Source organism: Castor canadensis, chromosome 19, assembly GCF_047511655.1.
Source record: "Castor canadensis chromosome 19, mCasCan1.hap1v2, whole genome shotgun sequence".
Lineage (NCBI taxonomy): Eukaryota > Metazoa > Chordata > Mammalia > Rodentia > Castoridae > Castor > Castor canadensis.
Genome location: NC_133404.1, coordinates 5323457 through 5334179, shown reverse-complemented (window position 1 = coordinate 5334179; position 10723 = coordinate 5323457). Strand labels below are relative to the sequence as shown.

Genomic DNA, 10723 nt, shown 5'->3' with positions numbered 1-10723 from the left:
TCTTGAACTCCTGAGCTCAAGGGACCCTCTTGCCGCAGCCTTCAAAGTAGCTGGGACTACAGATGTGTACTACCACATCTGGCTTTGCTGTGGTTTGATTTATATTTCCCTATGACTAATGATAGTGAACATCTTTTCCTGGGGTTATCGGTCATTTGGATATCTTTCTTTTTAGAGAATTTTTATTCAAGTCTGTCCATTTTTTAATTGGCTTACTTTTTTTTTTTTTTGAGTTGTAAGAGTTCTTTGTATATTCTGGATATTAACCCCTTATCAGATTATGTTTTGCAGACATTTTCTTCCATTCTGAGAGTCATTTTGTCACCCTCTTGATAGCGTCCTTTGATGAGACGGTTGTTTGCAGGTAACCCAAACACTTCCTGGGAGCTATTCTCCCCTGGTTGTGCTTGAACAAATCAAGGCCTGGTGAGAAGTCACATATTCTACTTTTTGAGGATGAGACATGAAGAATCCCTATTCATCCATGTGAATTTGGCCCATGAGGCTAGATCACTTCTTCCCTGTCCCTTTCAGGTATTCAAAGACTTGGGTCAAACAAGAACAGAGGGAAGAGAGAGCAAGAAAGGCAGCGATTATAATGACTAATGAAACAGACCCAGGCTTGGTCATAGGACTTAAAAAAACAGGGCTATGGGTAAACCTTGAAAGGATGATGCTAAGTGAAAGAAGCTGGTCACAGACCACAGATTGTACCACTCCATTTATATGAAATGTCCAGAATAGGCCAATTCATAAAGACAGAAAATAGACCAGTAGCTAGTGGGGCAGTAGAGACAAGTTAGCAGGACCAGTCATGAAAAGCATTTCACAGGTATGGGTTTTTAGTGTGGGTGACAGAGATTGTCTTAAAACTATGATAGTTATACAATGAGTTATAAGAATTATAGCTCAATAAAGTTGGCATTTAAGAAGAAAGGGGAAGAAGCACGGACTGAGGCCCCCTGGATGCCCCTCCCCGGCCTCAGCATGGCCTGGCCTTCCTCACTTGGAGAGGCGCAGCCGTGCCTGGAAGTGCTGGCAGCGGGCATGTTTCATGGTCAGCCCGTAGATGGGGGTCAGGTCCACCTTCGTGCCTGGTGGCACGCTGAACTCCAGCTGATGCAACAGGATGGCCAGGAAGAGGAAGACCTCCCACTTGGCTGGGGTCTCCCCTATGCACCGGCGTTTGCCCAAGCCGAACAGCATGGTCTTTTCACTTAAGGTTTTGTTTATGGCTGTGTCGTTGGCCGTAAGAAATCGCTCTGGGCGGAACTCAGAGGGGTCCCCCCATGTCTTCCTGCAAGAGGAATACAGGAGATAGGATCCCTGCCTGGAAGGAAAGCCTGGGGTGGGGGATTTCTGAACAGTCTTCTGTTGAGAACCCGTGTTAAAACAGATTGAGGCTAACAAGAGCTTAACAGGAAAGCTCTCTCGAAAATGACATCTTGAACACCGTGCTTTTTACTGTTAATTATTTGTTTTTGCAGTGCTGGAGATCGAACCCAGGGCCTCACATATGCTAACTATAAACTACTACTGATCTACATGCCCAGTCCTAATTTGCTATTTTATTTTATTTTTTTGGCAGTGCTGGAGTTTGAACTCAGGGTCTCACACTTACGAGGCAGGCACTTTATCACTTGAGCCAATCTAACAGCCCTTTTTTTTTTTTTTCAAAATAGGGTCTTGAGAACTATTTGCTGACTTCTAACCTCCTGATCTTTGCCTCCTGAGTAGCTAGGATTGCAGTCGTGAGCCAGTGGTACCCAGTCTAACTTGCTATTATAAAGAAATAATGGTGGTCACTTCAGCAGCACATATATTAAAATTGGAACAATACAGATTAGCATGGCTCCTGTGCAAGGGTGACACTCAATTTGTGGAATGTTCCATATACGTATATGAAATAATGCTTTCTCTAAACTAAATTAAAAGAAGGAAAACATGTTTTTTTTTTTTTTGTCCTTTTGATTCTACTCAAATTATGCCAATAGCAAGGGAAATCAACCATTTTGCTTACTGTTTTGGAATAATTACCGACAGCACAAATATGGATGACACTTTCATACACAGAAGTGTCCCAGTTTGAATGGCAAATTCTAGGGTTCCCCTATCCATAGACTGGAGTGGGGTTTTCCAAAGAGACGGGACTGGGCTATTCCCGTCAGAGTCACTTGAGGTACTCTCTCTTGTCTACTAAAGTAGAATCGTGGGAAGCAGGGCATAATCTTAACGAACTTCCTGGTCAATTCTTATTTGAGAAACACAGATCTAAACTTGTCACTTAGAACAGGCTATAGAGCAATCCAGACATTATTTCACCAGCTCCTGCCAGCCACACCTGCGTCTCCGTGAGAACGAGTACTCACTGGTCATGGTTGACCTGCCACTGGTTTATGAAGATGCAGCGTTCCTTGGGAATGTGGAAGCCTTTCAGTGTGGTGTCCCTTGTCGTGCTGAGGAGGGAGGGTGGCTCTGTCAGACTCGGGGCTGGAAAAGTTGGGGTGGGTTTGTTCCCCCCTCCATCCCATCCCAATATCTGCCCTGGACATGGGGAAGGAGCACGAGGGCAGGGAAAAAGGGGATTATCCTCTCTTTCCTCCTTCCACAGCTTCTGCTTTTCAGCTTCAACACATGTTCACTAGACTCTGTGCCCAGCTGTGGGCTGGACTGTTCTCTGAAGGCAGGTGGTCTGGGCCAGCTCTGGGGAGTGTCAAACTCCTACTCCAAGAATAGCTAGACTGATATGGGCAGTAGTAAATGTTAACTAGGAGCTATAAGTCCTAGAAGACATCAGGACAAAGTAATGCCAGCCGCAGAGTCAAAAAGGCTTGAGGGCTAGAGGTATGGCTCCAGGAGTAGAGCATCTGCCTAGCAAGCATGGAAGTCCTGAGTTCAAATCCTAGTACTACACACACACACACACACACACACGGCTTTTGCTGGAGGGGAATCATGTCATGATTGACCTTGGACAAGGGATTCTGGGAACCAGAAAAGTGGGTAGAAGACCTTCCAGGCAGAAGTTCCACCATCAGCAAAATTGGAAGGTGACTGGATCACATGGAAACAGCAGGGAGGACCCAGCAGGAGCAGAGGTACTCAAAAGGAGTGAATATGAACTGAGCTCCAAGATGGGGATGAACTGGAGGCTGGGGGTCTGTGAGGAAGCTGGTGTCATGGCCAGGAAGGAAACAGATGGGCCTGAGCCAGGGTTGAGAAGCTAGGAGGAGGAACCCAGGGCAGACAAGCAGCAGAACCTGTGGGGAATGGTGAAGGGGACGAAGGAGGTGTGTCGGAAGAGCTCCAGGATGAAGGCCTCCAGATAGGGCAGCTGGGGTCTGTCAGAGAGCCGAGGCCTCCGCTCCCGGCCAATCACCGTGTCTGCCAATTAAAGGATGAACAGAGATTGGGGACTGCTCCTACAGCTCCTTGCATCTGTGTCCTGTACTATGACACATGTCACTCTATGTGGGATTATGTGTACTCACATGCCTGAGACCTCCCAACCCCCAACGTCTTCTGGGCAACGAATATCATATGTCCAAGGCTTGCACATAGTAGGCATTCAACAGGTATTTGGAGGTTGAATAAATGACCTGGGGCCCCAAGCTTTCTCCTGGCCAGAGAGTTGGGGGCACCACATACCCAGCTCCTTGTGGATCTTCCTCTGTACCTCAGGCCTTGTCACAAGGTACATAAGGCTCCAGGAGACAGCTGTTGTGACTGTGTCAAACCCTGGCAGCAATGGAGCAAGGTGAAAGAGAAAGGAAGCCAGGAAATCACCACTTACCAAGTGCACTTCATGAATACAGCAAGATTTTATCTTTCTCTGGCCCCAGACCATGAATTTCTGAGCCTGCCTTTCTTCTTTCTTTCCTTCCTTCCTTCCTTCCTTCCTCCCGTCCTTCCTATCTTTATAGTTTTTTGGCGATACTGGGGGTTCAAACTCAGGGCCTTGCACTTGCTAGACAGGCGCTCTACCACTTGAGCCATGGCCCCCAGCCCTAGACCACGAGTGTTCTGAGGGGCAGGGCTCAGTCTCTTGATTATGAATATGAGACACTGTCTTCATAAGTGGCTGCTAGAATTATACGGCCTATAATTAAAGGTCAAAGAACTCTTTTTCTTTTTCTTTTTTTTGGTGGTACTGGGGTTTGAACTTAGGGCCTCATGATTGCTAGGCAGGCACTCTTACTGCTTGAGCCCCTCTGTTAGCCCAAGGCCCAAGGTCAGAGAACTCTTTACTGTTCAGATGGGGAAGCTGAGGCCCAGAAGAGGAGAGAGACTTGATTGAGTTTCCACTGGGAGTTGGTGGCACAGCTTGGGGTCGAACCTTGATCTCAGGCTAGGTGTCTTTATCCTATACCCTCTGGCTTGAGGTTGGCAGGTTAGTTGATAGACCCAGGGCTGGGCAAGGTATGGGGTGAACACCAGGCACCGATGGATGGAAAGTCTGGCTCCTACCGGCTCCAAAGATGTCATTGACAATGTTGACTATCTTCTCCTGGGGGATGAGGCCACCATTGGCTGTGGAATTCTTCTGGCTGTGCTTGAACAGGGCACTGGTGATATCTTGGACAGTGTTCTAAGGGGACAGAAGCTTAAAGGCAACATTGGCATTTCCAGGGCCAGGGGGGCTGACATTTCCAGGAGAAACAGATAGCATCCCTAGTAAGGCATAAAGTTTCATTCATACCCCAGTGACCCTTCCTCCCAGTCACCCTGGGGGTCCAGTTTCAAAGGAGGAAGAGGTTGGAGCGAACACAGGAAGAAAAGTCATGCAGAGCTGGGGATTAGCCTCTGTTGGGACTCAGGTTCCAAAGAACAAAAGCCTTCTCACCCAGACTGGGCCCCCCTCCCCATTGCACGGCTCTGCCAGGGCCCCATTTGTAGGCTTTTTCACTCTGGGGCTTTGAGCAGCCCTGAGTAGGAGGCTGTAAGGAGGAAACTGAGGCACAGAAGGGAGGAAGTGATTACTGCTGGACACACAGCTGCTCGTAGTATCCCAGAGCCTTCCTAGCCTTGGTAAGCTCATGAGCTGGGCACAAGGGACCCACCCTGGCCCTTTGGGTAAAAAGCTCATGAGCTGGGCACAAGGGACCCACCCTGGCCCTTTGGGTCCCCCTTAATCACCTGCCTCCCAGGCTCACCTTGTCAAAGTACTGGTAGTGCTTCTGGACTGTTTTCTGCAGGAATACCAGGAAGTTCTGGTTGAAGTTCTTAAACCTCTGCAGGGCAGGGTTGGGCAGGTAGCGGAGGATGGGGAAGAAGTCCACAGGATTCCCAGAGGTGGCATTCTCCACGAAGTCCCTGCTGATCTTCACAATGTTCAGCATCTCATTGGTCTGGGGGAAGTTTTTCCCAAAGCACATGGCACCGATGACGTTGGCCACTGACCCTACCACATGGTCATAGGGGTCAAAGTGCCCAGCCTCTGCCATCAGTTCCTGGAACTTGCTGACTAGGGACTCAGCCTGCCTGCTCACGTGGTCCTCCAAGTAGCAAGAGGCTGTGGAAACCGGGTCTGAGGCTATGGAGAAACTCTTGAGGGCGTCTAGAGCCAGGCGTCGGCGGGCAGCCCACACCGGCCCACTGTCTGGGTTGAAGGTCATGCTCTTGCCATTTGTAATAAGGCTGAAGCTGTAGAGGTTGGGTCGGCCCTTGAAATCGTCCCCCTGTTTCACTAGGGCCTGCCGGATGGTGTCCAGGCCACTCAGCACCACCACCGGTGTGGAGCCAATTCGGATCTGCATCACATCTCCATAGTGCTGGCTCAGCTTGGCCAGCGTCAGGTGTGGGTTCTTCCCCAGGGTGAACACATGCCCGATCAGGGGCCAGCCCCAGGGCCCCGGTGGACTCTTCAGGCCTTTGGTGGAGACCTGGGGCCTCAAGGCTCTGATCACCCAGAACACCAGGCAGAAGATGGAAGTAGCCAGGAGAAGCTCCATGGCGGAGAAGGGAACAGACAGGGGCAGTGCCATCTGTACTGACAAGAAAAGAGGCTGAGAGTGGAGATGGAACAATTCGTTCCTTCATTCATTCACTTACTTATTCAAAAAGCATTGACATACATTCTGCACCTGGCTCCCAGCTGGACAGCCATCCCGTTCCTTGGAGCTCACTCTAGCATGTCACAGAATCAGAGGGCTGGAAAGCAGCTAATGCAAGAGTCTGAATTCCCAGCACTGGCTCTACCTTTTATTCACCCATTACTTTCCAATTCTGAGGTTGGAGTGCAGGCAAACAACCATCCAAAAACAGAGAAGCTCGGGACAGCCCCCAGGCAGCCCCCTGGGCATTGTGCCAAAGGGTCTTTTAATAGTGCTCCCTGCTGACCCCTTCAAACAGCAACATTTGGGTCCCAGGGATGAAACAAATGTCCTGTAATGACCCTTGTCTTGAAAACACGCTTTATCAAGGGTGGGGCCTCTTCAAAGTTTGAGTCTCCATCCCCTCAGAGTCTTAGAGGCTGAGGTGGGCCGCACCACAGCCAGGGCTACTCTAGTGCCAGGTGAGGACTCCCTCCCCATCTCTCCACTCCATGTAATGGTCCTTAGAGATGGCCTAGCTGCTCGACTAAAAATAAAGACAGTGAGGTCCAGAGCTGAGCAGCACAACAAGGACAAGACCTCGGGCCTTGTACACCTGCCCCACCTCTCCATCCCTGCTAGTTCCCAGGACATAAGTAGGGGATCCCAGGGACTGGAAAACAGGCTCAGAAAGTTACCTCTAAAGGCAGCTGTTTGAGATCAGCAGGCTGCTGGGACTAGTCCAGGAAGAAGGGCTTCTGGCTCCAGATGAGGGACTTTTTATAAATTCTGCCCTCTTTCCGATTGGTCCTGCTGTTCTGGTCACCTGCCATCAAAGCTGAATCACTGAACAAGGATGAAAGGATCAATCCTGGGCTTTGGGCCATCATCCCTCAGCTTTACCTACTACTTCGGGGTCAGGAACAGCTCTTTGGGGAGGATCTGGGGAGGAATGTCCAGCTCCTTTCAGGGACTAGGCCAGGGACCTATTTCTTTCAAGGGTAGACGGGATGCTGGGAGAGAAAGTTAGGCTCTGTGGACTAGTTCAGTCTTCTTTCCTACTGTGCCCATGAGGAAGGGAGACGCCTGGACAAAGTGTCCAGTCAGGGGCTGACCAGGCTCACTGCTCTTCTCCAGAGGGATGATCTGTAGTCACCTCCACTATCCTGTGGAAACAGACAGGCAGTGGGCATGTCCCAGCTCTCTCTAAATTTCAGGCCAAGTCCCCAATCTGAAAACAGGAGGTGACAAAGACTCTGCATCCTCACCCCCTGCCTTTGTGTAGTACTAAGGATCAAACCTGGGGCCTCCTGCATGCTAGGCAAGTGCTCTACCTCCAAACCACATACCAAGCACCCTTTCCTCCCTTTTTTTATTTTTGAGGAGTCTGTATTCTACAGAGAGGCTCTCTCACCACCCTCTCTCCTAAGAGATGGTATGAAATTAAAATGCTAACAAAGGCCTGGTATGGTGGTACATGCCTGTAATCCCAGCACTCAGATACTGAAGCAGGAGGACCATGAGTTGAAGGAAGCCTGAGCTACATAGGAGTTCCAGGCCAGCCTGGGTTACATAGCAAGACCCTGTCACAAAAAAGCGAATGAAGGGACTGGAGGTGTGGCTCCAGCAGTAGAGTGCTTGCTTTGTAAGTCCAAAGCCCTGAGTTCAAACTCTAGTACCACACACACACACACACACACACACACAAAAGCTAATGAAGAAAGTTCATGCCGTGGGTTGTTCCTTATGACAACTGGCTTGTTTTTTTGTTTTTTTTTTTCTTGTGGAACTGGGGTTTGAACCTAGGGTTTTGTGCTTACAAAGCAGTTGCTCTACTGTGTAAGACAAAGTCTTACAGCTCCAACTATTTCCCCAGGCTAGTCTCAAACTGTGATCCTCCTGATCCTAGCCTCCCAGTAGCTATGATTATAGGCGTGAGTCACCAGCACCCAGGTGGCTTGTATTCTTGAAAATGGTCAACATAATTAGGAAGAAAAATAAAAAAAGACGGGTCTGTGCTAGAGCCAAGAGACTAGAAAGAAATAAGAAATAAGCAAATGCAATATGTGAAGCTGATTGGATCCTGGATTTGACAAAAAAATTTAACATACAAAAGATATTTTGGGGGTAATTAGGGACATGTGAACATGGACTGGAAATTGAATATTTGGGGTGAGTGCTAATTTTCCTAGGTGTGGACAATGGCATTATGACTGCATCCTTGCTCTCAGAGATCAATGCTATCAATGTTATTTGGGGGTGAGGTTTTATTTCAAATGGTTCTGTTTTTAAAAAGTACACTAGGGCTTCCTCTAGTGGTAGACAGCCTGCCTAGCAAGTATGACAAAAAAAAAAAAAAAAGAAGAAGAAAAGAAAGAAAAAGAAAACGGAAAGAAAAATTCTAGTTGGGTGTGGTGTGGCTGCACTTGCAGTTTCAGCTACTCAGGGAGCTGTGACTTCTCCAGAGGCTGGAGCATCACTCGAATCCCTAACTCTTCAAAAAATACACTTCCATCTATTTATCCATCGATTCATCCCTCCATCCATCCATGTATCTATCCTATCTATCTAATCTGTCAATTTATCTAACTATCATCTATCTACCTACCTATCTATCATAATCAATCCAATCTATCATCTATGTATCCATCTATCCATCCATGTATCTATCCTATCTATCTATCCATCCATCCAGTCATCTATCATCTATCTATCTATCTACCTATCTATCTATCTATTTACCTACCCCCCATCTACTATCTGTCAAGAGAAAGTACATTTGAGAAACGTCAGCTACCCATGAACCTAGGTGATCATGGGTGTTCATTGTATAAAAGGCTCCTTAAAACCAATGTACAATATAAGCCTATTTGGAATTGTCACAATAAATCCCCCTGTATAACGAATACATGCTAATAAAAAATAAATGGATAAATATATTTTTTAAAAGGCTCCTTAAGATAGATCCAAGTCTTGGTCAGGTCTAAAAAGAGGATTAGGACAAGTCTGAAATTGGATTTGAGAAGTAAATTTTGATTCAAATGGGCTTTTTATTCCTGAAAATGAGAAAGCTGTAGGATCAACCTGTGAGGTCAAGGAGCAAGAAAGGGGACTCTGACAGAGTGACAGAGTGGCTTGAATACCTGCTGAGAGTAAAGGAAAACTGCTTCCTGTCTGCCTTTCCAGTAAGTTCAGCTCACTCAAGGGTCAACTTTGAAGCTGGGTTAGGTTTTTATAGAAAATTGACATTCTCTCTCTCTCTCTCTCTCTCTCTCTCTCTCTCATTAATGAACTAAAGTCCATTGTTTATTTAGATATCCTTAGTGTTTATTTAATGCCTTTTTTCTGTCCTCTGGGACACCATAGGACATTTAGTACCCATCATGTCTCTGTATAATTCTTAGCTGTGACAGTTTCTCAGGCTATCCTTGGTTTTGATGACCTTGACAGTTTTCAGGAGTCCTGGCCAGGTGTTTTGTAGGATGTTTGCTGTTAGAATTTGCCAGCTGTTTCTCTCCTGGTAAGCTCAAGGTTGTGGATTGTTGGGAGGAAAACCTCAGGGGTACAGCATCAGTTTCATCACACCCTCTCGTGTCAAGGGCACACACACTATCAACAGGACTATTGCAGTTGACCTTGGCCAGCTGACTGAACAGTGTTTGTCATGCTTCCCACCGTAAAGCTACTCCTTGCCTCTTTGGAAGGAAGTCAGTATGCATAGCCCACACCCAAGAAGTGGGGAGTATTTACATAAATATTTGGACATTTCTCTATGACAGATTATTTTTCTTTTTAATGGTTTCTTAAAACTTTAAGAGGTGAAACAGAAAGGTGTATATATTAAATAATTTTTTTGTGGTACTGGCAATAAATCCAGGTCCTCACGAATATTAGGCAAGAGCTCTACCACTTGAGCCATGTCCCCATCCCTTTTTGTTTTTTGTATTGTTTTTGAGGTAGGATCTCATTAACTTTGCCAACACTGGCCATGAACTCTTGATCCTTCTGCCTCAGCTTCCCAAGTAGCTGGGATTATGGGCATGGGTCACCATGCTCAGCCTGAAAATGTGGGGGAGGTGAGGGTAGAATCTTGCTCTGTAGCCAGGCATAATGGCTCATACCTATATTCCCAGCTACTTGGGAAGCAGAGATGGGGAGACTCAAGGTTTGAGGCCAGACCAGGCAAAAATTTAGCAAGACCCCATATGAACAAAATAGGCCAGATGTGGTAGCATGAGCAACCCAATCAGGATCAGAAGGCCCCCATGTGCTCCCTTCCCAAAGTAATCATGACCCCAACTTCTAATTGCATGGATTTTTCTGATCCATTTTTATTTTTTATATAAACAAAATCACATGATGTGTGCTTTTTTGGAGGGAATTTGTTTTAACTTAATAGACTTTATTTTTTTAGAGCAGTTTTAGATTAATAGAAATATTGGGTGGAAAGTTCAGACAGCTCCTATAGAGACACTGTGCCCCATTGTTTTTTTTGGGGCTTGGGGTGGTACAGGGATTTGAACTCAGGGCCTCATACTTGCTAGATAGGTGCTCTACCACTTGAGCCACTCTGCCTGTCTGAAATGTCCCGTTGTTAACATCTTGCATTAGTGTATTTGTTACAACTGATAAATGAATATTTATGTATTATCCACTGAAAACCATCCTGTATTTATTTACTTTGTGTGTGC

General features: G+C 46.8%; 1 protein-coding gene and 1 pseudogene across 3 annotated transcripts; one reads left to right on the top strand and one right to left on the bottom strand.

Annotated features, from left to right (window-relative positions):
• Positions 1-706: 706 nt before the first annotated feature.
• On the bottom strand, positions 707-6864 carry Cyp1a2 (cytochrome P450 family 1 subfamily A member 2). 3 transcript variants are annotated; one of them, XM_074061501.1, is made up of 7 exons: positions 6731-6864; positions 5154-5984; positions 4468-4588; positions 3649-3738; positions 3261-3384; positions 2370-2456; positions 707-1297 (listed from the first exon to the last, which is right to left on the bottom strand). In XM_074061501.1, the coding sequence occupies exons 2-7, from the start codon at positions 5982-5984 to the stop codon at positions 1003-1005; spliced, it is 1548 nt and encodes a 515-aa protein (XP_073917602.1). In that variant the 5' UTR covers positions 6731-6864; the 3' UTR covers positions 707-1002. The 3 variants fall into 3 exon arrangements, with proteins under 3 accessions (XP_073917602.1, XP_073917603.1, XP_073917604.1); XM_074061502.1 differs by having other exon boundaries at positions 5154-5989; positions 6731-6834; XM_074061503.1 differs by having other exon boundaries at positions 5154-6005; positions 6731-6792.
• Positions 1799-1899, top strand: LOC141419381 (U6 spliceosomal RNA; annotated as a pseudogene).
• Positions 6865-10723: the final 3859 nt, after the last annotated feature.

Excerpts from the sequence above, each read along its gene's own strand:
- Cyp1a2 (XM_074061501.1), bottom strand. The coding sequence starts at position 5,984 with ATGGCACTGCCCCTGTCTGTTCCCTTCTCCGCCATGGAGCTTCTCCTG. Across the intron at positions 3,385-3,648 it reads GAAGATCCACAAGGAGCTGG|ACACGGTGATTGGCCGGGAG; the intron begins GTATGTGGTGCC and ends TTTAATTGGCAG. Across the intron at positions 1,298-2,369 it reads TGGCAGGTCAACCATGACCA|GAAGACATGGGGGGACCCCT; the intron begins GTGAGTACTCGT and ends TTCCTCTTGCAG.